At 43.8% G+C, this 27,838-nt stretch overlaps 7 protein-coding genes across 7 annotated transcripts; 4 read left to right on the forward strand and 3 right to left on the reverse strand.

Moving 5' to 3' along the window:
- Window positions 1-5,948: 5,948 nt before the first annotated feature.
- Window positions 5,949-7,312, reverse strand: HOO65_011077 (cell differentiation family protein; the record flags this gene model as incomplete). Its single annotated transcript, XM_071005847.1, has 4 exons — window positions 5,949-6,129; window positions 6,210-6,483; window positions 6,680-6,835; window positions 6,901-7,312. The coding sequence occupies 4 exons, from the start codon at window positions 7,310-7,312 to the stop codon at window positions 5,949-5,951; spliced, it is 1,023 nt and encodes a 340-aa protein (XP_070862899.1).
- Window positions 7,313-8,206: 894 nt separating this feature from the next.
- HOO65_011078 (Protein kinase kin1) lies at window positions 8,207-11,156 on the reverse strand (the record flags this gene model as incomplete). The annotated part of the gene is made up of 3 exons (XM_071005395.1): window positions 8,207-10,125; window positions 10,199-10,829; window positions 10,935-11,156. The coding sequence occupies 3 exons, from the start codon at window positions 11,154-11,156 to the stop codon at window positions 8,207-8,209; spliced, it is 2,772 nt and encodes a 923-aa protein (XP_070862900.1).
- A 1,900-nt stretch (window positions 11,157-13,056) lies between these two features.
- Window positions 13,057-15,164, forward strand: HOO65_011079 (G patch domain-containing protein 1 -like protein; the record flags this gene model as incomplete). Its single annotated transcript, XM_071005565.1, has 3 exons — window positions 13,057-13,247; window positions 13,361-14,145; window positions 14,335-15,164. The coding sequence occupies 3 exons, from the start codon at window positions 13,057-13,059 to the stop codon at window positions 15,162-15,164; spliced, it is 1,806 nt and encodes a 601-aa protein (XP_070862901.1).
- A 2,864-nt stretch (window positions 15,165-18,028) lies between these two features.
- HOO65_011080 (WHI2-like protein P4H10.16c) lies at window positions 18,029-19,185 on the forward strand (the record flags this gene model as incomplete). Its single annotated transcript, XM_071005968.1, has 5 exons — window positions 18,029-18,104; window positions 18,201-18,237; window positions 18,321-18,456; window positions 18,525-18,847; window positions 18,900-19,185. 5 exons carry the CDS (start codon window positions 18,029-18,031, stop codon window positions 19,183-19,185), a joined length of 858 nt encoding a protein of 285 aa, XP_070862902.1.
- Window positions 19,186-19,550: 365 nt separating this feature from the next.
- Window positions 19,551-20,700, reverse strand: HOO65_011081 (protein transporter sec-13; the record flags this gene model as incomplete). Its single annotated transcript, XM_071005972.1, has 4 exons — window positions 19,551-20,298; window positions 20,368-20,483; window positions 20,556-20,597; window positions 20,674-20,700. The coding sequence occupies 4 exons, from the start codon at window positions 20,698-20,700 to the stop codon at window positions 19,551-19,553; spliced, it is 933 nt and encodes a 310-aa protein (XP_070862903.1).
- Window positions 20,701-21,654: 954 nt separating this feature from the next.
- HOO65_011082 (uncharacterized protein) lies at window positions 21,655-22,386 on the forward strand (the record flags this gene model as incomplete). The annotated part of the gene is made up of 1 exon (XM_070999873.1): window positions 21,655-22,386. One exon carries the CDS (start codon window positions 21,655-21,657, stop codon window positions 22,384-22,386), a length of 732 nt encoding a protein of 243 aa, XP_070862904.1.
- A 1,132-nt stretch (window positions 22,387-23,518) lies between these two features.
- On the forward strand, window positions 23,519-24,280 carry HOO65_011083 (basic-leucine zipper (bZIP) transcription factor; the record flags this gene model as incomplete). The annotated part of the gene is made up of 2 exons (XM_071006133.1): window positions 23,519-23,531; window positions 23,595-24,280. The coding sequence occupies 2 exons, from the start codon at window positions 23,519-23,521 to the stop codon at window positions 24,278-24,280; spliced, it is 699 nt and encodes a 232-aa protein (XP_070862905.1).
- Between the last annotated feature and the right edge of the window lie 3,558 nt (window positions 24,281-27,838).

Here is a 27,838-nt window from a genome sequence, read left to right on the forward strand (position 1 = left end):
CACATGCTACCAGGAGAAAAGGGATTGCAAGTCATGTCGATACCTCTTTGATACATGGAGAAGATCTTATTTAAAATTGTAGAAGCTCTGTGTCTAGTTGTTTACTCGCTTCCACTCCACAGCCAACGTTGTCCCCAGTTGAATCCAGTTCCAGACTAGAAAGAATGCGCATGTAGTAAGTAAAAACCCACCTCGCTTCCTTTCCTAGGTATATAAAGTAAGCGGATATCCCACCCTATCCTTCAACCTCAACGCAGGGTAAAGTGCTTATAGATATGCTGGCCGTAATAGAAAAACTCCAAGGCCTAGACCGAATCGCTAATGTGGAGCGGTTTTACAGACGACGAATCTTCGTAAATCGCTTTTTTCCCCTTGTGTAGCAATTGTGTCATGGCGGATTTCGTTGGAGCTTCAAGACATAGGCAAAAAGAGCACCTTCATTTGGCTTCGACAGTCATCAACTCCCCGCACTTATTTATGTCAACTGTCAGCCTAGCCTTCTAGGCCTTTTCTTGTCTGGGTGTGGAGGCTTCGTTTTATCTTTCTTCGCGTGACACACGGGGTAGTATCAAGTGTGTGAGTGTGGGCGTGTGGGCGTGAATGCGTGTCCTGCCCTGCCTGTCCTGCCTGAATACAAGTTTGCAGGCATATTCTAGATAACCCAAGTGCATACACAGCACAGCCGCTTGGAAGGCCTCCCAAGATGCACATATTAGACTCAGAAGCCGAATCTCTCGTTGTTTCTAGCTCAGCAAACTCCAATAGACATCGTATGATGATGAAACAGCGAGTGTATTCTTGTTCATTTGGGTTGGCTCGTTGCAGCAGCTTTAGGGATGGGGATGCACTCGCATCTAACTTGTTGGAAAACGGAAATGTACTAGTCAGTACGTAGTGTCTGCCCAGCGGGCCAATCTCTTCAACGTTGAGCGGGGAAGGGAGTATTAGCGTAACAGACTAAAAGAAAGTATGTACACCCGTATGTAATTATGTATGTAAACCAAGGTGTGGCCTGATTTCAGAAGCCATAGACATCCTGCAATACCCTTAGATAAAGGAAGAGAACTCGCAGCAAATTTTCAAAGAAGGGCAAAAGCGAGGGGAAACATGCGGAAATCCCGGCCCGGCTTGGCTTAGTGCTGCATCACACCCATCTCAAGGTTGAGTCTGGGCAGGTGTATAGCATCATATCTTCCCAAGTTTCTCCAACATAAAAATCAACCAAAAGCCACAGCTACGTAGGTACTTGCTTAGATAGCTAGATAAGCACTTGGTGTCACAGTACTAATGGCCGAGAAACAAGCCAAGGCGGATGCCATAAAGATCTTGAAGAGGGCTGGTGCCTAAAAAGGCATAGTTATGGTATCCAGTGCCCTCCTATCAAGCCAATGAACACTTATAGGGTGAAAAGGCTTAGTCACAGGTTGCTGCAAGCGCATTGCAGCGACGATTACAAGTCTTGAATGTAATGTGCCCGACTAATTAGGAGAAGGGAGGGCGAACAGAGATACATGGGGACAACGGTAGTAGTAGTATGTGGCAGTGTGCGTGATGTGCGTGATGTGTGTGTGATGCCTGGACCAATAGCCATCAATCCTAGAAAAGTCGCCGGCCTCAAGTCTAGTTGGATTGGGAGAAAGGGAAGGAAGGAACACGGGAGTTGGGAAACAAAGCTATGGGGAGCGAATGGCATAGAAAGGAAGAGAAGGGGAGGGGAAGGAAAGAGAGAGGGCAAGAGCAAATTGTGTGCTCAAGTATCAAATAATAACAGGGTGGCAGAAGTGGGGAAGCTAGCCCTTGGTCAGACCAACAAAAAGAAAGACAGAAGTAGAGACTTGCAAATCTATTTTCTCAAGACACGTACAAGTTGGTCTTGATTGGAGAGAGGTAGAAGAAGGCGAGAGCATGATACATTTATCAGTAGTGATTGTTTTGCTGCAGAAGGCAAGTGCTCTAGGAACGTCGCATCGACCTCGCCTCAAAAGAAAGTGCTGACAATTTTGAATAAAAGTGCGAAGGGTATTTCACTTGCATTTTTCTCCTGCCTCTAGGATAGTTTTTTAGTTGCGGAAACTTGCGCGTTTGTGGTTTGTGGGTTTGTGGGTTGGTGGTTTGTGTCTTGATAGATCCTACGAGGAAATGACCCTATTGAATTGTTTCTTTGTATCAATTTATGATTAATTTAATTTACCACCACCTACCTTTCTTGGGCACTTTTTTGCCATCGCTCCTCTTTTTTTTTCGCCCTCTCCCCACTTGCTACCGTTCTTTTAATTTTTCCCCCTTCTCTTCCTCTTCCTCTCTTCTATTCCCTTTTTTCCGTTGGTTTGCTTTCCCCTCCTATTTCCTTGTGTCAAGGTAAATAAAGCCTTCTAGATCACTATAACGGGCCTCTCAAGTCTTCAAAGTGGGGCTTTCCTTCTGCACGGCCTATTGTTGGCCCAGCTCGTATCCGCTGATCTGGATTCCGTGTCTGCCACAGAAAAGAAGAGGACAGGGGAGAGAGAGATGGGGAAAACTAAAAAAAAAACAGTCGAGAAGGGTAAGAGGTGGGGCGGAGAGGAAGTGGGGAGGGGGCGGCCAAAACCAAGCCTTCCGTTTGTTTGTGGTTTGGTAGTTTGCAGTAGTTGTATTTTATATCTACGTGAGATAAAGTCAACGATGATGAACAAGACGAAACAAGACACAAGACATGGCAATATTTCATATCACATGGTAGTTTTTGCTATCCCGTATGTTTATTTTTGCCTATCCTACTACTTTCAAGTAGATCCATTTTGACATGTATGAAGCTAGGAGGAGAGGGGTAAGTCGCCATTCTCTAGCTAAGGGCGGGCGGTTTCGGTTGATTTATTTTCACCATGAACAAGGCACTAAAAATCTACATCAGTCAGAGACCTCATTAACATCGTATCATTATCGTGTTATCCATTGTTTTTTTTTCCTTTTTTTCTTTCTTTTTCACTGGCGATGCCATGCCTAGTCTTCTTGACGTTGTATTATGCCAGCTCACCAAAAGAACCCATCGATAGACGGCAAGCTATCGTACGCAAGTGGAGATAGAGCTTCGAGGAGAACAGTAGCACTTATCATGATGTAACAAGAGCTAGGGAAAAGTGAAATGGAGATGGGCTAGCCATGGAAAGGCCTAGACCAAGACCAGGCAGGTCGGTGATTTGCCCCCTAGACATCAAATACGCAGAAGGCAGCACTATCTTGGCTTAACCCTCCAACGGGCGGTGGTTGGGCCTGGGTCTAGTGCTAGTGGGCTAGCTTTTAAGACAATCACTATGATATAACATGATAACACGCCGCGGGGAATCTTGGGGATAGCCCGGCGCTGGTGCGTCTCTAGCGAGGAATAGAAGTGCTCCGTCTACAATGTTATCCATGGATACATGTACATAGTTATGCTCCTATGCAGCAACACCCACGCCTGGTCGCCTACTGACTACTCACTCCACTTGCCTTATTTCCTATTGCGTAAGGGTGTTGTTTTAAATAAAAACAACAACACATAGGCACTTGGATGTTTCCGAGTAGTGGCCGCAAATATGTACAGCTCACTAGCTGACCGTCCCCTCCTTTGTTATAAGTTATGTGACGTGCTTGTATGTGCCAGACCTACTTTACATGCATACGCTGCCATTGTACGCCAAGGCTTACAACGATAGCATTAGATAAATAAAACAAAGAATAGAAGTAATATTGATAACGTCAAGGTCGTAGAATCCAGGAAATATAGCGAAGAGATAAGTTCAGCAAGACATACGAAATAGAGATGGAGCAAAGGACCAAGTATGTGGCAATCGCTCTGTTTTTTTTTTTTTTTTTTTTCACTACACTAGAACTATCTAATGCAACTTCCATAGGGAAAATAGGCAAGAGTAGAACATGAATATCCCATCCCGTCCGTGGAGTCCAAATAGATAAGCGAGGTGTGTATCTATGACTTGAAACAGCCCATGCATGCCCTTGCCACATCTTGCCGTTGATCCTCCCGCCTCAGAGCTCCTCTCTCCCCCCACCAATCACTTTGCAAAGACTTCGCTCAACCCCTGCAACCGGTGAACGGAAAGTCTTCTGACCCAAGGCCAAGTTCGAAGCAAAGAGAAGTTTTAGGTCCAAGGTAATAAATAACACGTCTACCTCTGCCGCCCGCGTCTTGTCAGGCTCTTTTTTTTTTTTATCTATTTTTTATTTCTTTTTTCTCACTTTTTGACCTTTCCCATCAGATGCCAGCTTTATACGCTATACATTTATACGCCAACCTTTGGTAAGTAGGATGGCAAGAGGCGATTCTTTTGGCACTCTTTCCGGCCAGCTGTATTGTACTAAATTACATGACCCTCTTCATCTTGTGCCATCTCACTTGCATATGCATTTTGCAAGTCTCCGCTATGGAGCCCGCAATTGTCATGTGCCCCGCTATCGTAGTTGAGCTAGGCTTGAAAAGAATTAGACAGATACGCAAATACAGATACAAGAGAAAAAAAGGTGGGTGGGCAGGCCTCCTGTTGTGTACAATGTTGACCCTAGCACCAAGCCATTTTATTAGGCCGCTCATGTCCATACTGTCTTCTCTGCCCTTGGCAAGTTTTAACGAGGCTCCCATAGAGTCGCACCGCTCTTCACCGAGCCATATAGTACGCGGCCTTGGATATAGAGTTCCCTACGATTTAATTCCTTCTACCATATGATAATGCCATTGTTTGTAGTTCCACCATAAAGCTTGAACAGGCCTCACCAACTTCAAGTGATACAAGGCTGATTTAATCTGATATGATATATGATATTTGAAGTTTTTCCCCTCATATCGCTCGCTTGCCAGTCTTCTTGTTGGCAATATGTCAGTCTTACGCCATCTTTTCCTAGTGGTTCCTGGCCGCTGACCGCTGACCGCTGACCGCTGACCTCTCGCCTCCTGACCTCTGACCTCTGACCTCTGACCCTGTGTCCTCTGGTTTCTTCAATTCTCCTCTCCTACATCTTAAATATATCACCACTCATTGGACTCATCCTAAAGTTTTAAATACATTATTGTCTGCCTACGCATTCGCCCTTTCATTTCCTGGATCTCTTACAAAGCCTCTACAAAGTTCGTTGCTATCTGATGATACAAAGCTTTTTCCCAAACTTTTAATTTGACATCTTATAACAACTTATATGATTTCGGTCTAAAGCCTAGATGATAGAATCTAACTTTAACTCTAGATTGGATCATTTATTCAAGGCAAACAGATCTAAGTCGATAGATAAATTGATGGCCAAGTAAAGACGATCAAACTCGCGTTTCTCGAAGTATTCAGCTACAAAAGCCAAAGGAGGAGAAGCTGATGATGAAGTAAGTGTGTGAGAGCAGGATACCTCCCAACTGCCAATGTTTTATCATGCCTCACTCAAACTAAGCATACATCTACAATAAACAGGATTCGTCAACTCACACGTTACCCAAGTAGAATACATACTTCTCCTTTCTTCACTTCCTACAATGATCTCGCTATGAACCCCAGTTTACCTTGACGTATGTTTGTATGTTCGTTACTGTATAAAACACGTTGTAGCACATGGAATACATGACTATGCATATATAGCTTTTGGCGAAAGACTCATCATAGATTAAGACGGAATGTTTATCCTTCCCCACCAAAGCGTTAAGATAATGCCAACAACACCCAAATGACACACTTACAACCAACCCCAGATTTGTAAACGACGAAAGATGATAACACTCTATAACTCCATGCAACAATGCCACTCCGACCTAAAATGCACGGACGTGCAAATGAATACCCGATTTTATGTCGCCAAATAGTGAGCAGCCCCTGAAGTATTTCACAGAGCTCGTAGATAGCCCTTGACGTGCTGATGCAAATAAGCAATTGGTTTCTTTCCAGGAAGAAAGATTACGGAAGCTCCTCTAGTAGCATCAGTCATCCTAGGATAGACTATATGTTGTGGGCTCCCGCACCATGCTCAATACTAGGGTCGGTAAGGTTAATTAATAGTTGGGCAAGGCATCGCTTAGTAGCCGCATCGTCACGCAGAACGGCGGAAAACGTGGCATCTCGAAGAGGCTCGGGGAGACATTGACGGAGAGCCTCTCGAGCTCGTGCGTTATCACTAAGTCTAGATTCAAAATGAAAAAAAAAGAAACAGATTAGCTACTTGAACACCAAGCTTTGCATATGGTAAACCATCCATCCTACCTAAGAAAGCATCTGACAACATGCTTCAACAGTCTCGCTGTCTGTTGCTCAACAAGTTGGGTTACCATGTTACTCAGGACAGTCCCGACCGCATAAAAGCGCTCGTATGTAGCGCAAATATAGTTCAAGCCATTGTCATCCAAAAGGATCTTTTGCACGATGAATATGGCTACAGTTTTGCTCAGTTCTGAGCCGGTCTCCATGATCCTCAAGCAGAGGGGAATAATCTCCGTTGTGAGCAGGAAGTTGATTACCTCCGATGAGTCGTTCTTGACTAGAGCGCCAATTACACCCAGTGACGTGAGCCGGAGATACTCAAAAGGTCGAGATTTGGAGGTTGTATTTAGAAAGGGGTAAAGATATAGGGGTATATGAGCTATTTGAAATATTTGAGCAATTAGCTACCATGATGGACCATGGTGTTGTGGGCCAGAGTGTATGCCATCTACCCAAAATATCGCAGGACTTACCATTCAAGAACAAAGTTCGTGTCTCATTATGAGATGCAACACATTGAAGAAGCGCTAGAGCATTACAAACGCGATTAGAAGCAGCAGCTGTCAACTGCGAGGGGCTAAGAAGAGTGTACACTGAAATAATTTCCTGTAGAAGAGATGTCATTACACCTAATGTTCAAGTTAGTTACATATATTTCAGTCCAATTATAGTTTACGCTTCCTTGAATACTCACCAAATGAATGCCATAGAATAAGAGCAAGTTCCTGGACCTGCTCTCTTTTCTTGCTTAGTTCCAAAAGAGCAGCTTCCCGTGTGTTTTCATTGAGAAGATCCGCAATGAATGCCATCGTTCTTCTGTTATCCTCTGAAACCACCATTTCATGACTAGTATCATGCACATGAGTATTCGAGATGCCGACCATAGGCCCATGATTTGCCAGCCGATTGAAATGTTGCTGCTGTGCCGCGGATGCAGCAGCAGCTACCAAGTGTTGTTGTTGTTGTTGTTGTTGCTGTTGTTGTTGTTGCTGCTGCTGCTGTTGCTGTTGCTGTTGCTGTTGCTGTTGGCTCTGTTGCTGCATCCACGAAGACTCGGGTTGTGCGTGGAATTGGTGGTGCTGATAGACGTGGGCTGCGGGTAACATCTTAGAGGTAGGGCTTGTGTGGCTGATTAGAATGGTGGCGTTTCGAGTGTAAAATGCTGGCCGTTACCCTGTTTGTTGCAAGTGAGGACACGAATCGTGAAGATAAAGTTAAGCCAGGAGTTTTCGTTTTGGGCCGGGTATCTTAAATATTGATGTATTTTCGAGGCCGATGCGATACTATATTTGGTATCTATGTTCGAGGCTGATTCAATCAAGTAGCACTCGTAATCGTAGGGACAGATACCAAAAGGCGAGTGAGGTGTAATAATAAATGAAATAAAAGATAGACGATACAGGGAGAGCCGTAGGTTAGCGGGGGAGTGGCTACTTCGTGTTCGGTAAGTGAGGCAATTAATGGGTTCTCAAGTTTGTGTGGCTGACCGAAAGAGATTATTGGGCAAATGTGGATTGTGAAAGGCGAAGAAAATGCATCGTGGATCTTAGACTTGGTTGAAAGGTTAGCACCACAAGAACGTTGTTTATCTTTTAGCCTTGTGACTAAAAATGAGCAAGTGCAAGAGAGAAGGCTACAAGAATGGCAGTTTTCTTAAGGCCACAGATTCAGGCCAAAAGCTGGGTTTAGTGAGCAAGAGCCTTATCATTAGGGTTAATGATACTTTCTAATGAAGAAAGTACGCCTTAATGTCTCTAATTATGCTTGGTGTACAAACTCGCGTTAACAATGCACGTAAGAACCTGAAGGAATCTAGAAACATGAAAACAATTTGTGTATCTATTGTCAAGATAGGGAATCTAGTTTAGATATTGAGCATAAAAGTAAGAGGTTGGAACTAAAATAAAATAAATTAATGGTAGGCTTATGCAAATGCAAGGTGTTATCAACGCTGTACAGACGGGATAGGCAAGGGAAAACAGGGTATTCGGCGAGGAAATCTAGAATCGGATGTCCTTGAGAATCTGTTCTGCCATGTTTTTGTACTGCCAAGTATTGCCGGTCATTCTTTTAAACTGGATACCATGGAGAGAGAGAAGTGGAACCTTGACAATGAAGATCTCGAATTCTAAGATCATGCTACCGCCAAGATCGCTCTGAACATGTGTAGACGTTTCACCCACTGGACGACGTGAAGGAGCTGGATCACGAGATAAGCTTTCGGTAGATATGTCGGAATTGGAGTAGCTCCGATCTGTCGGCGCATGGCCGGGCGTTCGGGGCGAATTACGGCTTCCATCACGCCCTTCATCACGTTCACCAGGACGTAAAGTGCCAAAACTAAAGCGTCGTCTGTGGCCCAGTTGGTTGGGACTAACAGGCGGATCAGCGGCACCTTTCAAATCAATGCTTGGAGAATGGCGGCAACTGAAACCACCTTTAATTTCAATGTATTCCACGCCTAGTTTCTTCAAAACCCTCTTGATCTCGGTGCGGATTTCAGGTACAGATTTGGTAGAAGTAGTAGAGACACTGAAAAGGCCCTTGAGATATACAGGCTTTGCCAGCTCAGAGTCATCTAGACGTTCAGTAGAGGCACCAAAACGAGTCATTATTTCTTGATCAGTCTCTTCGGGAACATTGGCTTCTCGGAGTTCATCACGGCGTATGCGGCGCTGTTGAGAACTTTCGATGCGACTATGGCTGCTACTATGAGGTACACGTGCTGACGTCGATCGGGAAATTGGTTGGGATCTTCGTTCCACAACAGGGTTTGCACGATTGCTTGGGTGTTCTGAGCTACTATTCATTGGAGGCTCTTTGTGAGTGCGGTGAGAAATCCGTCGTCTCATTTCTGCTGAGTTGACGCTTGTAGAACGTCCTAACCGCTTAGAACCGGTGTTTGGGAGACCACCAGCAGACGGTGGTGGGCTCAACAAGGCACTGTGCTGAGGCTGGCTTGTGCCAGCACGTGGCTGAGCCCCAGTGCTAGTAGCCTCACGCTCATCGCGGCGTCCACGGCGAATACTAAAACTTTTGCGTGGGGTAGAAGGGGAAACAAGTGCTGGAGAATGTACTTGAACGACAGGAGGGTGGGAACGATCCTTATCAAGTCTTTCAGGCTCACGTCGCTTCCGTGCGCTGAAGCGCCGAAGCAGACCTGCTGCGCCACCTTCTTTCTTGGGGGGCTCAAGTCTAGTATCTGGCAATGGTTGTGCGGTAGGAGATATAGGTGTTTTGCGCGCAGCTACAACAGCTTCAGGCACATCATCTTCGCCATGGGTTCGTGCACGAGGACGGTTTCTACCGCCAGTAGCGGCTTCACCAGGCATCTCGTAAGTAGATGTATTAGTGTACGCAGCCTGAGGAGGCGCAATTTCCATGAGTGGGTCTTTAGCTGATTGCGTAGTGATATCGACTGTACTTTTTCCAGTGGGGTTTTCGCGTTCTTGCTTTTCACGAACAAGGTAATAGACCGAGACTAGTGGGCTAAAGGCATTAAGGGGATCATTGCCAAGTTGTAGTGCCTCGGAGCTTGGAACCATGAGCGTGTCTCGGCTATTGGCAGAGTTCCTTCGCCGATAGAAATCAAAGCCAAAGCCACGCTTCTTTTCATTGTCTTTAGCTTGAGGTACCTCACGATCCCGCTGGTATAAGCGGACAGCCCGCTGGTACTCCTCAGACTCAATAGTTCTGGTCAGCTGGCTTTTAATAACTTCCGGAGGACCAAAGTTAAATCCAGTCATAGCGTTAATGACGTCATTGTCAAGAGGGAGCTTTAAAGGCTCACGAGTAGGAAGGTAACTCTCTGGAGGTCCTGAATACCCCTTCATCATCCACGGATGAGTCAAGACTTCTTGCATAGAAGCACGCTGTTTGGGGTCGGTAACGAGCATTCGAGACATGAGATGTTTACATTCTAAATAATTTGGATCAGGTTAGTAACGGAAGTTGATGTGCAGCGTGAATTCTGCCAGGGCAGGGAAACGTACCACTAGAAAGCCAGCTCGGATAATCGACAACACCTTTCTTGATTTTAGTATGCAGAGCAGGCATACTTTGGTCATCAAAAGGGACTTTCCCACAAACCAAGACATAAAGCACGATTCCAAAGCTCCAAATATCAACCTCGGGGCCGGTATAGGCGCGTGCTTGAAGTAACTCGGGAGCAGCAAAGTAGAGACTTCCGCAAAAGGTACGCAAGTGATGGCGAGGAGAGAACAAATTACTCAGGCCGAAATCAATGATCTTGATATCGCCAGTCTTGCTGATTAATATATTCTCAATTTTGAGATCTCTGTGAACGATGCTGTTGCGATGGCAGTAATCTAAAGCACTGCCTATCTGCCGACTGAATTTGCGGGCTTGCTTTTCCTTGAGTTTTCCGTGGGAGATGATATAGTCTAGCATCTGACCACCATTGACATACTCGAAAAGCATATACCAATGATAGTTGGTACGCACCACATCACGGAGGCCACATATATAAGGATGGTACAGAAGTGTGACTATGGCTGCCTCACGAGCAGTACGAATCTCCTTGGATTGGTCAGCGCGTTCTTTGTCGGCTTTGTTTTGATGGTTTTCATCGGTTGAGCCACGAGGGATGATTTTGCAGGCAACCTAAAAGTTGGGTGATTTATTGTTAGTGTTTCAGTTCCAGCCACGAATACATCAGTCAGGATAACATCGGTTATTATGAGCTATTTCTATCTGGACAAGACTTACTTGTTCGCCACCTTCTTCTTTCCTGGCCAGCTTCACCTTGCCCATGCTTCCGGCGCCAATTGTCTTCCCTAAAATCCATTTACCGGAGGCGGTAGGAATACTTGTACGGGATTTACTAGGTTTTGAGTGATGGTAGGAAGAGTGATGCCCGGAGCGACTCTCGGAGCCCGAGGTAGGGGGAGCACCATTGGATGGGGTAGCGATAGGGGTAGCTTCAGGCATTTCGAGAGACTTGCGATGATGCTGCTTTTGGTCTGATTTTGAGCTAGTACGGCGATGAGGACGGCCGTGTTCACTAAGGGGGGGGCGATTGTGGGGAATAGATCTGCTGGCGTGAGTTACACTTCCAGAAGAATGCGCATAATCTTGTTGGGGACGAGGTTCAGAGCCTGAGCGAGATACAGACTGTCGACGAGAATGATGTTTTGAAGAGTTAGAGGGACTAGTGGGAACCTGGATGTCAGATCCGGAGCCAGAACGCCGATGATGAGGCCGAGATTGTTTGGGTAAACGATGAGAAGTGTCGTATCGATGGGGTTGTGATTGAGAGGATAACGTCGCAGTCATGTCGGCTGGGTGAGCAGGCTCAAAGAAGCTAACATGCACAACGTGACGAAGGGAAACTCGTCAGGTAGCGCGAATGAGAATAGAGAGTAAAATAAAAGGAGTCAAACCACCACAGGTATGCTTGCCAAATAAACTACTTGAAGCGATTCGTAAAATGTAGGCGATTTGTTGCAAGCGTACCAGCAGTCGGTCAGTGTGCGCACGGAGAGAAAACGTGGCACACAAGCACTTTGGCGAGTAAAAGGGGAGGGGGAGAAAAGATGATGGTATTTTCCCTAGAAGATAGAGAGTGACGAATAGATGCGAGAGGCGGGGATAAAATAGAGTGGAAGCTGGGGTACCGCGAGCTTATGAATCATGCGAGCCCAGATTGAAGAATAAAAAAGACGTTAAGAAGGACAAAAAGAACTGGGGGCAAGGGGTGAGGGTTGTAGTGTAGAGAAAGGGATAGGAGAGACCAGCAAGAATGGCTTGATGAAGTTCGTCTGCTTTTTCTACTCTTATTAGGCTGAGAAAGACGACCTGATAGGTATCTTCTTAGTGGCCCTCAATAATTCTCCACTCTTTTATCCAGTTAGCCAAATATGTATGGGAACCTTGGCTATTTACATGTTATCTATGCTGCCTATCCCTTGGGCTCTTTTCTAAAGACTGAATTTGCATGTTTGAAGTGCGCCTTTAAAGCAGCGAAGTAAAATCAACAAAGCCCAAATCATGAATCTAGTTTCTCAAGCGAAGAAGTGTGGTGTGGACTGGGTTAACGGGGGATGCGTGGATTAGGCCAAGAAAGGGGCCAGGGACAGCACTAGTTATTTTGTAGGTTTGACAAAAGCGGAATAAGCAATGTTAAGATTGCCTTGCACAACACAGCGTATTCTCTTAGAGAAATACCTAGCACTGTCCTAATGACTACCAGCATTTTATTTTATGTTGCTTACGTACCTTGCTCAAGGAAGAAGGAAGACTGTGAGCAGTAAGAGGGGAAAGAGAAAGAAGAATGGACACACGCAAGCAGACTAGGTGGGTGCTGTGGGGCTTGGCATCATTCATAAATACATGTATGTATGTAGATACTCTCATGCAACTAATCATGTAGTATATTTGTACTCTAGATTGACATGCGTGATATGATTACAATTGCTTAGGCTGCTGCGGTTCCTTAATTAGTGAACTAGTACCAGCTCTTTGTCTTTTGTCTCCTCCAGCCACAGGAGACAATGTTTCTCTTTAGCATACAAAACTACTCAATTTGGCCAATTGTAGAGATTCTTCCCTAAAAAATGCCCCACGCTTTTGTGGATCTTTCTCATTATTTGATGGCTTGCCTATGATTTTTATTTCTCGTTGTTCATGTTGGTTTTTTTTATTTTGGTTCATATCTCGCCAGGTATAAATCTGGACCTCAGCCTTGCTTATTTGCTATCGACAAAAATCCCATACTACATCAACAATCAAACACATATACACGAACAAGTTACTCACCCATCGTCTTTTATACTTCATAATTCAAACTAAAAGAAAACTGAAATCAGTGACTATTTGGTGATAATGAAGGATGTCGTCAAAGCGGACTTGGTCTACCTACGATTGTGAATCTAGTGACGCTCCCTTTGCTGTCTTTGGCTCGCCTATCCCAAAATCAAAAAAGGACCGTGGAGCGTTTATACCACTCCACTTGCAAGAAGCCTGCGATGATAAAGGGAGGCGAAGGTTTCATGGCGCATTCACCGGAGGGTGGAGTGCTGGGTATGTGTGCCCTTAGTACTAAATATTTCCTTTTGTTTTCCTCTTGAAAGCGGATGTCAGACACCAAACGTATTCTCTCTAGCTAAAATTGAATATATCGCAATATAACATAGGTACTTCAACACCGTTGGATCTAAAGAAGGCTGGACGCCTTCGGCCTTTCTATCCAGTCGTACAAGCCGTGCAGAAGCTGCCAATATTCAGGCCCAAAAACCTACACAAAAGCCCGAGGATTTCATGGATGAGGAGGATATGGAAAATGTTCTAGCGTCAACGCACCTCCAAATAGCTGACGGTTCCGGCGCTGAAATCAAATATGGTGGAGGCTCATTAGCATCGTCACCACTTGAGTTGTTGTTGATGGGCCAAACATCTCACGAAACCACTGGGTACCGCCTTTTGCGAAAAATGGACTGGAAGCCTGGCCAGGGAATTGGCCCGAAGATTCGTCGCCCGGCCCGGCTTTATATGGATGGTGATGCCGGGCATAGCGAACTGACAAGCGCGAAAGAGTATATGTTTGCTCCTGACGACGTCAAAGTTATCGTGGCCGATCACAAGCATATTCGCCTTGGCTTAGGATATGATAATAACGCCCTAGGAACCCAAGAAGGCCTCATAAACCGCAATGGCCAAGACGAAGACGATAGGCCTTATCGCTTCCAAAATCGCATTCCTCTAGCCAAGTCAGCATCTTCATCAAAATTCATTGAAAAAACGGCGCCTCTTGTGGGCGTATCTCTCGATGGTGATGATGATGGTGATGAGGACGACGATCTTGGACCTCGCATTAATTACAACAAGACAAGGCCTGTCAAGAGCATTAAAAAAGGTAAAAAGAAGCCGAATTTCGTTGCTTTGGCCAAACCCAACGCCAAACGGGATCCTATTACCTTAGGTCAGAATCAAGGTCTCTCTTCCTCTAAGGCACCAACTGGATTTGTGTCATCATCGAGGGCATTAGCAGTGGCAGCGACAAGCTCGCCGTCTCAAAACCATGACCCACCAGCAGTGCCTAGTGGGTGGGTCTCGGTGATTTCTACAACGGACAAAACAAAACCTATTTGTGCTGCTACATCGTCTATAGTTACGAATACTCCGGTACATCGTGCAGCTGCTCTTGGAGAGAAACAGCTTCCAAGCCAATCCATATTTGATTTTGTTACCCCGGAAGCTCGAGCTCGGTTAGCTATGGTTACTGGAAAGTCTGATCTTCCCGCAGCTGGAGGCAAGCCAGTTCCCTCTGCTGCTATGTCGGTTGAAGACGCCTATACTACGTCTCCATCACTAGACCGAGAGTCTGCCTTGGCAGCTCTAATGCGAGCCAATACAGCAGGTGGTCCATATCATAACAACGAGTCTAAGCTACAACGGTACATTTTATATCTTAAATTCCAGGCCAAGCAAATAAACGTCCCGGACATATCATGGGGACTGTCACTAGCGGAGCTAAGGCTGGAGCTTGCTGAGTTTTACAACTGTGCTCGCATATTCAAGCCTATGACAGGATTCATGGCATCCCGGTTTGCTCCTTCATCTGGTTCACAAAGCCAAAGCCTGCCTGACGTAGTGCCGGTGCCAAAACATGAGGATTCTGCTGCTGAGGCTGCCAAGTTGGGGTTGTACGGGGCTCTGACAAGGTCTGTAAAAGAATTTGTCCCAGTTCAGCTTCTATTCAAACGATTTAATATTCCTGCCCAGTCATCACATACTGTCACAAGCCCTAAGCCTACTTATGTCAACGAGCCAGGTGTTTTGGGTGATTCATCTCTCGGCACAAGCAAAGATTCATGCAACGATACAAAGTCGCAGACACCTCAACAACAACAACAACAACAACAACCGGAAGCATCGAGGACGTTGAGTCGACCGCCAGATGACGTTTTCCTATCCATATTTGAAGATCAAGATGAATAAAGGAAAAACAAGTAATTTCACCAACAAGGTACCATATAGAACCCCCCAGCACCACTATCACAACACAACATCGGCTCCTACTAGGCGCACACTGCTGTGCGCTTACATAAGTTAGAAAAAAGCTCACATAATACATACAAATGCACCTAACGCAGTGCTGTCCTGCATCAGCAAAGTCAACACCAAAACCAGTGCTACAGGCGAAATAGCCACTTTCCTAAACGACTGCATCCCGCCCAAGGGCTTTTTCGAGTCACACAATGACTTACTTGAGTCAATTAACTCGTACGCAGAGCCTCGAGGCTACGCCTTTACAACACAGATCTATCCACGGGACAAATGACTTTTTGAAAATCTACTATGCATGCGACCGTAGCTGCCGATCACCTTCAGACAACTTGCGTGAGGGGAAGAGAAAAAAACTACTAGTATGACGAATTGCCCCTTTTCAGTCCTCGCTCAAGAGTCTAGCGAAGGCTGGACTCTCTAAAACAGTGTCCTGAAGTATGCTTCGCCGGCAACTCTCGCGTACTCTAGAGCTGGAAACCCTCTCGAACGCTGGCCTCGCACTGAAAGCGATATAGACGATCGCACGGCAGAGCGGCTCCCCATCTACACGTCAAGATATTTATAATCGTATTGCTGACATACACCAAGACTCCCGTCAAGGCGAAAGCCCAATTCATGCACTTGCGAACCAACTTGAGAAAGGAGTCTTCTAGAGCTGTGTACAGTACGGGCCAGATAGGCATGTAACAGCGACCCTTTTCACACACACTGATTCTCTCGCTTACCTCCGAGCATACCCTGAAATCCTCCCCTTGCAGTCATGGATATAGTTTGTCTCTTTTCCCGTCAGCAACATCTCTCTGTAGCTGGTATGGAAATAGGTCAGCCTTTGCATGGTGCCAACCAGCCTTCCAGATACCCGAGGAATGGAACGAATTCTACAAGTTTTGGACCAGCAAGTAGACTAAAGACACAACAGTAGCAGCAGATGAAGACATACAATGACGTGAAAATCAGACGTTTAATAGCTTTGAATATTTAAGAGGGCATGCCTTCGAAGTTATTTTATGGCCAACTTGATAACACTTGCTACATTTTGAAGCTTTCCTTTTCGTAAGCTCAGCTTTCTCAATTCTAGACAGCTCACACTTCGTACTTGTGACCAACTGAGTAAGTGTTTTGAAGGCCAAGCACTTCCATGGATCTAATCCTATATTGTCTGCTACACTGTCTGCTGTGTTGTTTGCCGTTACAGATTTAGAATTTAAAGCGTCTGCTAAAGTGTCTGCTTCTATCTCTAGCTGATGTATCTGGTGTATTTGGTGTGGTGTATCTGCTGCATCTGCATCGTTGGTGTAGTCAAAATCTTGATTAGGTAATCCAAAGGGGGGCGCGTACCTTGTCGCCAATTGACTAGATCATCCAAAAAAAACAAGGGGCCCATAGAGGCAATGGGGGGCGCATGTAGGCGTCACCGCAGTGTGCATCTAGTGGAAGCCCAAGACAGCCTATGAAGTAATAAATAGGAGTAGTGGGTGAGCAACTTTAATAACATGAAATTAGAGATACATGAGCCTTATTCCCTCTTCATTCTAGTTCATTACTAACATTGCTTTGATGCATATACCTGCCTGATTAGATATATATGAATATGCATACAAGGATACTCATACACAGCTATATCTAGTTGTTATTGTATAGGTTCGTTTATGTAGAGTGCAGTACACACCTGTTGGCTGGCTTGGTTCTGTTGTGATAAATTAGCCACCGGCTTAAGTTCTCTACCATCTACCCTCTTGATATCACTCGTACTAAAATTCCCTATTCGTGAAAAATTTCCCTAACAACCGTCTATCACAAAAGAAAGGAACCAAGAGAGTAGAAAATAGAAGAAACATAAGCCTAGTGGTAGTACGTAAGAAATGAGCCTATGCGCCCAATAAACCCAGCCTTCCCACTAACAAATCACCACTTCCCTTTTCTCTTACCGCTTTCTATCCATCAATCATAGCAAATCCTCATCACAAGCCCCGGCTACTTCTGCTCGCTTCTTTATTTATCCTTCTTCTTTCGCGTTTTTTGCTTCTACTGGTGCTCTTTACTTGATTTTTGATCCTATTTTCAGTTGTGCTTTTCGTTGCAATATTAGTGGCAGTCTAACCTGGACTATTTTTCTTTCACACTGTCTGTAACGATACCGACCACGAGGTTCTCTTCCTCAAACACTCTCTAGACTCTTCATTTCGTTTTTCACAGCCACGTTGTCTTCGTTACAAAGCGATTCGACCTTGACGGGACCGCCCTTAGAGGCACAACCCATTACTAGTTTAGTAGACGACAATATTGAGCCAGACCTTGCTCACCAGCATAAACAGAAGAATATCCTTTCTCAGACGCAAGCTCAAGCGCCACTGTCTATTTCTGCCCATCGCCAATCACCACCCCCTGGATATCTGACCTCTGAGGCTTCCTCCTCCCGGCCACCGCCTTTCTTTGAGCTCCCTAATACCACCTCAGACTCTGTGTGCGACTCGGGATCGGAGCAGCGACCATCCTCCTCTGTACAGCCGTCTTGCGCCGTACCGTCGTCTACTACAATTGTTTCAAACTTAATTTTGCCCTGTCCTATCAACACCTTCAACGACGACAACACTTCCGCTCCTTGTTACTCTACTACGGTAGCTCCTACTCCAGTTGCTTCTCCCCATACTCTACCATCCTCTCCTTCACCTACCAGTCTGACTTCAGCCTCACCTAGCAGCACCAAATCGACTACCAGCGGAAAATACGACGACGCAGAACCTCCTCCAGCCTATTCTGAAGGTTCTAGTCCCCTTCTATCTTTTACATACATCATGTCTGCCGCCGGTGGCCCATCTAGTCTCATCACCCAAGTGCAACAGGGAGGCCCTCCTATCATTCCTCTTGGAGGTATGTCCAGCTATTTTTTCTTCTACCAGAAGCCCCGTATGCGCCAAAGACGCACACCTTGATCAATTTTTTCTAACATTGCCTACGTTATTATAGATGTTGGCACTGATGAAACAATCACAATGGACCTAAGGTAGGTCTTTTTCACCTTTCATAATCGCCTTGTTAAAATACAGGGGAAGCCAAACTAATAATCATCATGCGATCGAACCACAGAGGTACTCGCTTCGTCCTATCCCGTGATGAGCTTCTTACACTCCCCGAGTTTGTTCTTCTTTCTCTGTTCCCCAATGGCCTGTTTCCAGATGGGCAAATGGGAGGCTTTGGGGATAATGACACAATCCATATTGACGTAAGACAATCACATTCTGGGTCTGGGTTATCATTAATAAAATGTATGTCTCCTGCTAACACCTACAGTATGATCCAACTTCACTCGAGTATATGCTTGACTTCTTCAGAACAGTCGCCCAATCTATTCCCGTAGAGCTTTCGGATAACGAATCGGCCGATGCTGTCTCTGCTCGAGATGACACCCGGAGGGCTGGAATAATTGTTCTTCGTGAAGATTTAGACTTCTATGTCATACCACCTCGTCCAGATATTTCACAGGAGGCTATGCTTGAAGTTAAGCGTGCTGCTTCGCGCATGCTTCTCGCACAGGATGGCATCTTCACTGGGTTGAAACGTAGTGATGAGCCTGGCACCACTGAGGCTCATCTCATTGAGATGCTGACAGCAGGGTACGTTAAAATTCCTAAATTCTCTAGTATTCAATGCTAACATTACCCAAAGAGGCTTTGACTACGACGATCGCTGGGGCCATCGTGCGGGTGAACCTAATAAGACAGTCATTTGCAGCTTGGCACTAGCTCGCCTTAGAAGTGATATCCGTGGTAATGAGGTTGGAAACAATGCCGTGGGAATGGCTCAGAAGCTTCTCCTTTTCTGGAGAAAGCCTGCTCGTCGTTGCTGGTGGGAGGGTGTTGAGCTCAAGAATGTTGATGCTGTGGATGGTGCTCTGAAGGTTTGGATCCGTCGTGTGTGGACTCTAGAAATGAGTGTCATTGGCCTTCGATGAGCCAATAAATGGGATGCCCTTTGTACTTGACTGGGCAAGAAGCACACGCACCTATTGATATCTCGATTCGTGCCTGGTTTTGAGTCCTTCACCTTGGCAACCACTCAACAATAGTCTTCCCTTTCTTTTGATTCCTAGTATTTCGTTCACATCAATTGTGGATTTCTAATGTGCTTAGTTATGTTTTATTTGCAGTTTTACTTTCTTTATTGATCATGGATGACTGTTGCTTTTTCAGCTCGGGGCTTCTATTTTATGCAATCAGCAACTTTCATGTCTTTAACTTCCTTCCCTCTCGACATGTACGAATATATGTGATGTCATATAAAATCCATGAACTGAATGCTACACTAGGGTGCACTTTTTTACTCTTCAACAGTCTTGATGCATTCCCACTCTCCACCTAAGTTTTCTTTCCATAGGGTAACCTTGTTATCCGCGCCGCTAATAGCGAGGACATTCCCACTCAATGACCAGCTCACCTTCCATACGGCCGAGTCAAAGTTGAGTACCTTGCAACCCCATTTTCCTGTATTAGCATTATCCGAAGTCCAAATGCGCGCAGTCTTGTCCTGTGAGGCAGACGCAATGTATGACTTCTTCAGGACAGTGGGTGACCATGCAACATCTCTAACCCAGTCGGTGTGGCCGGTCAAAGGCTCTCCATCCTGGACGTACGACTGAGACGCTGCGTCAAAAGACCATAGCCGCAGCAAATTATCGCAACCTCCAGTCACAAATCTTCGTATACCCGTAGCAGCAGGAGAAGGAGTGCTGCTGACAATAGTACCAGGGCTAGTAGCAGGCGCCCATGAAACTGAGTTAACACCAGATCCGTGAGCTTGGAAGATTTTATGGTCGAAGCTGTTGTCCTTGAATTCAAGGACGCTGACGAAGCCATCTGAGGAAGCACAGGCAAGAAGACATCCTGACTCATGCGGTGACCAAGAGACAATATTCACAGATGCCTTGTGAAGCGCAAAGTCGAAGACCTTTTGCCACTGGTTGTTTTGTTCACGCCAAATAAACACCTTCCCATCGTACCCAGCAGAGGCAAGAATGTTCCCATACTTAGGATGGGCCCACGAGACACACCATACTGCGCCCTCATGCCTAAAACAACGTATTAGCTACGATTTCCAGGCCATCTATCCAATATTCAGCCCCGTAAATACCGCTCACCCTCTCAGTGTCTCAAGAAGGCGCTGTGATTCGCCCTCAATTTCGAAAATCTTGATTGTTCGGTCGCTAGAGCAAGTCGCGAGGCGGCGGCCATAATAATCGAGAACTGCATCGTGCTAATCATGTATGTTTCGTTAACGACTCGTCAAACATAGAAGCTTTCACCTTCCAGGCAGAGGTATTCATACAATCATATCATCATGACCAGTGTTTGAGATAACTTGCGATGTCTGTAATATCATTAGTCTGGTGTATCTCCATATAAGTATCCAATCATTTTAGGGTAGGCTAAACACTCCAACTTACCGCACTGTTTTGCGATCTAGGTTCCATTATAAAATATGAAAAGTATAGGAGTTTCTTCTTTTGCCTGTATTAGTTTAGGTTGAAGTTATATTTGATAAACATTACCACACTCAAATCAATGGGGTTGATACATACAATTCAGCAAAGATAAAGAGTGCAAACAATAATGAATGAGTAGCACAACAACCTTGGCCAGCTTGTTATGGATTTCAAGTCCTAGCTCCCTAGATTAGGACACGTCGTGTGGTGGGGCTCCTAATAATTAGGAAGGCGGGCTCCATGTGATCACTAACCCTTCCATGGTATGTAGTCAATATAACCCTAATATCTTTCTGAGTCTTTACATGGGCAGTGCATTGTTTTTTATGAAAGTTGTCTTTGCAGCATGATGGTTGAATAACCAGTGTTAGATTTACAGAGTAGAAGTGTGACATTCTAGAACAAAAGATTATGATGGAACCAAGTGATGAATTATCTGCAAAAGTTTTGCGCCATATAATGGGGTAGTAGCTCAGTTCACATGTAAAATGACGTACCTTGCTCAGGCTGGGTAAACAACGGGTGATCATGGCCTTAGCTCAACCTCGGCCGTGAGGGCTTTGAATAGAAGGCGTGTTTGGGATTTTAACACATCTCGCCATGCCCTTTGGTTACTGATCACATATTCACTTTCAAATAATCTTTCTGGAAATATCCTTTGTTATTTATCATGTCAGATTCTTTATGTGGTAGCTCAACACCCTTTAAGGGTCTCATTGCGCACCAGAACAAAGACAACAACCTACAGCATGAATTGCGGGCATCGGCATCTCAGCACACTGGAGCAAGTAAAACCGCATCAAAATTTCAGGCTACTTACTAACTAGAACATAGTCGTTTCGAAATGCAAGCAATCCCAGCGGCAATGACGGTCATTTTAGATCGTTTATGGACAACACATTACCTCTACAATTAGAGAACGATGGGCTTCAAGCATCAGCAATGCGTATACAAGATGCCGCTGTGTCATCTTCTTTCGCTGCTACCCCTGTTCTATTTCAAAAAGAGCATACGCACATGGAAGAATATAAAAACATGAACAATGTGAATATGCCGACGGTTATCCATCCGTCATCACTGGCGATGCCAAAGCCCAATCAAAGCCACACCGTTGAACAACCGAAATCCTTTGCTTCTCCGGCTATGGCTGCGCATATGTATAATCAGAATATGCCAATGTTCCAGCAACAGAGTGTTCTAATGGCACCACCGAATTCTTTTGATGTTCAGATGCACATGGATAGATGGATGGCAGCAAATGCGCAGGTTGTGCAAGCTTCAAGGCAGGATGAGGACTTGTTAAGCATGGAACAAGACTTCAGTGAGGTCAATGATATTATGGATCAGTTGGCCGAAGACCTGTCTAGGGAAATTAACATTAACCCGCCTGCTGAAGTTCATTTGCCGCAGAACACTTTAAGAGGGAATGCTGATGCTACTCTGCCTACTATGGACTCTGCACCAGACACAGATAAAGAGACTGCTATAGCTGAAAAGCAGAAAGTTTCTGATATCGCGGAGGTCGCTCGGCAAATACTTGATTCTGTGGAGCATGAGGGTGATGAGAAATGGAGGAAATCATCTTTCTTTGCATTAATGCGAGACTTTAGGGATGGGAAAAAGGAGGTTCTTGACGACAAAATTCTAGACATGAAAGTGGACACTACAGGTTGATTGAGGATGTTGTTGGGAATAGCCTTTTTGGGTATAGGATGAAAGGAGTCATGCAATGTAATCTCTCTCCCTAGATTCGACATGCAATATTGATTGCAAATAATGATAAACAAGTCTTCTAATCCTGCTAAATGTTGTTTACAAGCAAAGGGCGCAGGCATGAGTATTAGTGAATTTAGTCTTTGATAATTTGAGTATAAAACTTGGATATGAAGAAATTTCAACACCTTAACGCAGGATGAGGCCTTGTTATTTCCGAAAACCTTGGGTAGTACTAAGAAATAACCTCTTTGGGATTAGCATCAATGGTGTGAGTCATACTTGACATCCAGAAAAGCTGCGCCCTAATGCTAACCAATCAAAAAACATGGAGACTGGGCACACAACCCTTGCAAGCCCCAATAGAAATGGCCAAGTGGGTACCAAGAACTGATGCAAGAATGGTAAGCTAACAAAACTGCATACTTTTATAGCAGAGGTCTGTTAGTAGCATTTGCTGATGTAGGTATACAGTACCTCCATACGGGTCGGACCAGATTGAACTTGGTCGCACAAAAACAACATGTACAAAACCTCACCAAGCTGCTGTTCGCATTTGTAGATGCACTTCTTTCTTTTCTTCTCTTCAACCCAAACGCACACAATCTACACTTATTGAATAAAAATACATCAGCCAAGATGTGTTAATCAACTCGCTTTCGCTTTGTTAATATCCCCTTTCTTTTCACTTCAATTTCTCTCAGTTCCTCCTTTTAGGTCGACCTGAACTTTCAACGACTTCTTTTAGTCTTCGAGTTCTTCTCATTCTTCACTCCATCCCAAGGCTTTTTGGTCTTGTTTTCACAATCATCATGGCTTTCCTCAAGTGCACACAGCCTATTGGCAACACCTGCGCCTCCGCCGATAGCAAATCTGAACTTTGCCTCGCTCTCTCCCTATTCAGCACATAAACAGTTGTTACAAACCACAAAATAGTGGCTCATTCAACCCTGTCCCAGTTACTCAACTTGACTATCCCATCGCGACCTTGTACAACCGCCATATCGTCAATACAATCTGTCGGGATAATTCTGACTCACTGTCAAATTCAAATCTTTCATTGATACATTACACCACCAAATTTCTGCCTGCTATGGATTTCTCAGGTAAGAAAACTTGTGCAACCCCCACACCCCCCCATTGAGATAACTTTTTAACATTGTTGCTAGGTGTTGATCTGAATGAACTAGCGATGCTAGACGGCCCCTTTGGCTCAGTGGGCGAGGTTTCGCATGCCCTGCCCATTGTCGGGACCGTTTCTCCGCAGGATCTTGTCCTCTCTGACAACTTTTCTGCCCCAGGATCATCATCTTTGTCAACCATTACAACTCCATCGCTGTATGATGGCTCTCCTACATTTGATGTTTCATCAAATTTCGGTGCAAGTGATTTTGACGCATGTGGGACAAACTGGTTTCCGCTTTTTCCACAAGAAACCGTGCCAGCTAAAGACTCTATCTTGGAGGGCGTGAATTCATCTGTCTGTCTTGCACTTTCTTCCCCAAGCGTGGGGAGTAGTGATATTCTTCCGATGTCGCCTGTGGCTTCTAATGAACATACAATGACACCATTGCGTCGCAAGGGGTCCACTACAGCTTCAACAAGACACTCTGCTGCAGCGGGTGTGAACGCCCATCGTCGTACCAAGCCGTTACCTCCTATTGTTGTTGAGGACCCATCAGATACAATAGCAATGAAGCGTGCTCGGAACACCCTTGCGGCCCGCAAGTCCCGTGAGAGAAAGGCTCAGCGACTTGAAGATCTTGAAGAGCGTATTGTTGAGCTAGAGAAGGATCGTGATCATTGGAAGCAACTCTATCTTGCTTTGTGCACTTCACAAGCACATGTACCTTGAGTTCATAGTATTTGCAAAGTATATATTTTAGTATGCAAGGTGGTTGTGAGTCTAATTTTAAAATCATATTCAGTGTTTTATCCTTGAGTTTGAAAGTTGTAGTGATGTTGATGTATGAAATTACTGATGGGATGGGAATTCTTTTACAATGAACTGTCTGCATCCTATGCAAGTAGAGGGGATATATGTAATGATCTACGGATCATGTATGGTTCAGGCCTTGCCCTCACCCAGGAAACCATACGATGCACCAAAAGCTCCCTGTTCTCCCTAGTGTCTACCTAGTGTCCTCCTTGTGTCTTCCTAGCATCTCCCTCTAGTCCCCCTACCAAAGTGCATCTCTCCCAACATACATATAAACCACTTGACCACTGTTGTTAGTATAGTTCCCTTTAGTTTCTCTTAGAACTTATTGAGTTCTTCTTAAATACAGAGCTGTTATACAATTGAATCTTCTTGTATCTCATGAAGCCTTACAATATAGGGTTTTTACAGGATTGAAACCTACTTTGATTTGACTTGAATATATAAAATGTCTACTGGAATCACTAAGATCAAACAACACTGGATTGGTTACTGGATAGAATTGACCCTCTGCAAGGCTGACCACAGATCTCAGGTAAGAGAAGCTTGTATGCTCCTAAGCAAGCTTGTTACTTACCCTCCTCCTGCAACCATCATAAACAAATTGAAACCTACTATTTGATATTAGTCCAATATAAGGTATGAATAGGGAAAAGAAAAGAGATAATTGGGATAGAGCTGTTCTAGAGGTAGATGTGTGTGTTTTTTTAATCCATTTAAATCTGTGTTTATACTATTTGAATAATAATATGTGGGTTGAATATTTGAGTTGAAATCAAAGAATTTAACTGCTCTATAGTTGTAAGGCTTCACAAGATACAAGAAGATTCAATTGTATAATAGCTCTGTATTTAAGAAGAACTCAATAAGTTCTAAAAGAAACTAAAGGGAGCTATACTAATGACAGTAGTCAAGTGGTTTATATGTATGTTGGGAAAGATACACTTTGGTAGGGGGACTAGAGGAAGACACTAGGAAGACACTAGGAGGACACTAGGTAGACACTAGGGAGATGCTAGGAGGACACTAGGTAGACACTAGGGAGAAAAGGGAGCTTTTAGTGCATTGTATAGTTTCCTAGGTAAGGGTAAGGCCTGAACTATATATGATCTGTAGATTATTACAATTAATCCCTTCCCCTCCTTTCAGGTCACCTAGGGATAGTTAGTGGTCTACTTGTATTCTTCTAGGGCAGCTATGTCTTCAAGGTATACTAATAGTTCCTAGGTTAGTTCTATATAACCTATCTATTTTACTAGTACTTAGTATTGTTTCCTGTATTTCTAGTGTTGAAGGATCTTGTTGCTAGTGCTAGCTATTGATGTCTCAAGAAGTATACCTTAAAGTGTTTTATTGTTAAATAAACTAAAGAGAGAAGAGAAAGGAGAGAAAGAAGTAAACTAGAGTGTTCCCCCCTTTTAAGTATTATAAGGATTTACTAAGGACATGTCTCCCTTTCATATAATCCTTTCCTATACCCTTGCTCAACCTTCTTATAGGTGCCTAGCCTATAATATCACCCCCCTCCTTTCTTAGGACAATGTCCTCTAGTCATAGGTGGTCTATTGTTTTCTGTGATCAGGCCCTATTTAGCTTCCTAGTGGTCTAAAGCTTAGGTGTCTTTGATATTATCTAGGGGTACCTATGTTAGGTCATCCTAACCCAACTACTTTACTAAGGCTTTTCTATTACTTCCTTTTCCTTAGGCCTACACTATGTCCTCCACTATCTATTCTTCCTCTCTATCTTCATTCACTATACCTAGGGGATCCTCTAGCACTTATTACTGACTAGGAAATAGGTCTTTTATAGCTTTTTCTATATAGTCTATATAGAATATATTATATATTTCCTTAGGGATATCTAGTTTCACTATCAGAGGTATTAGTATCCCTATGACTATGAACTTATAGTATAACTAGTCTAGCTTATAGGATATTCTTATTATCTAGAGGTTCCTTATAGTGAGCTAGACTTGATCCATAATTTAGTATAGCTCTATAGGGTATTAAGGTTAGTCTTCTAGGTATTATTAGGCTACTGCTAGGGACTGGCTATTAGGTCATTTATATCTACTATATACTTAACTAAGACTTCTGCCTATCTATGATTTAAGCCTTCTATACTATACTCTCCTTCTAGAATAGCTACTTAGACTAGTTCTATATAGTACCTATAGCTTATAAAGAAGGGGCTGATATTTACTTATAGTGCTAATAGCTAGTTATTGATAGCTAGTATAGCTAATAGGAGTAGCTTATCCTAGTCTAATAATATAAAGTTAATAAATACTTATAAATAAGCCTGGATTTCCTGGTTTACCCTCTCTATACCTCTGTTTAACTATAGATAGTAGGCTATTATTAGTTTCTACTTAATCCCTAGTAGTTTATATAGGTGTCTCTAAAAGCTACTTATAAATTAGGGCCCTCTATCTGAGATAATAGAATTAAGGAAGCTATAGTGACTATAATGATATTCACTGAAGTGAGTAATAACTATATCTATCTAGATATTTAGTAGGGCTTATAGAGTAATACTTCCTATAAGCCTATTAGTAATAACTATAATGTATTTATTACCTATATTATTATACTTTAGGAGGGGACCTATAAAGTCTATTAAGACTTATTTCTATTATTAGTCAGGGATAGGTAGGGGTTAGAGGATGTCTTACTTCTTCTATCTCTAGACTTTTCCTTTACTATAGATATTATAGTTATATATAAACTGCCTAGTATCTGAATTGAAGCCTAGCTAATAAAATTACTAGTATAGGATCTTAATTATATTATCTTATCCTAGGTAGTCTATTACTTAGCTATTATAGGCTTCCTATAAAAGTCTAGTTCTCAGGGGTTTAGAGTTTAGTATCTATAACCTATTTCTATAGAATAGATAGCTATCTTTCTTAGTAAAGTCTCCTAGTTATCTATATATGTCTTTAGGTATTTTAGTGGAGTCTTGATTTCAGAGGGTATTCTAAATAGCTTCTATATCCCTGTCTTCTTTCATAGCTTTTTCCTATAGGTTCTAGAGGTCTGCTTTTTCAAATAGGTTGTTTAGGGCTTGGGTAGGTATTATATAGAGATAGTTGACTTGAAGGGGTTTCTATAGTTGGAGTTCTTACCCTTCTTTTAGATCTTCTAGTTCATCCTATTCTCTCCTGGAAAGTGTATTAGCTACTTGATTGAGGTGTCCTAGGTGGTGTATGACCTTGAAGGGGGGAAGGGATTATAAGAATTCAGACTATCTCACTTGTCTTTGATTTAGTAACTATTTCTTTATGAAATATTCTAAGTTCTTATAGTCTATAATAAGGTTGAAGCCTATAAGGCCTTAGAGTATTAGATACTATTCTTTGAAATAGCCTATTACTCCTAGTAATTCTTTATTATAGATAGGGTAATTTCATTTAGTATTATTTATTTTTCTAGAGAAGAAGGTGACTAGTAGTCTATTCTATAAGAGATA

Source organism: Ceratocystis lukuohia, assembly GCF_044167205.1.
Source record: "Ceratocystis lukuohia strain C4212 chromosome Unknown Supercontig1_pilon, whole genome shotgun sequence".
Classification (NCBI taxonomy): Eukaryota; Fungi; Ascomycota; class Sordariomycetes; order Microascales; family Ceratocystidaceae; genus Ceratocystis; species Ceratocystis lukuohia.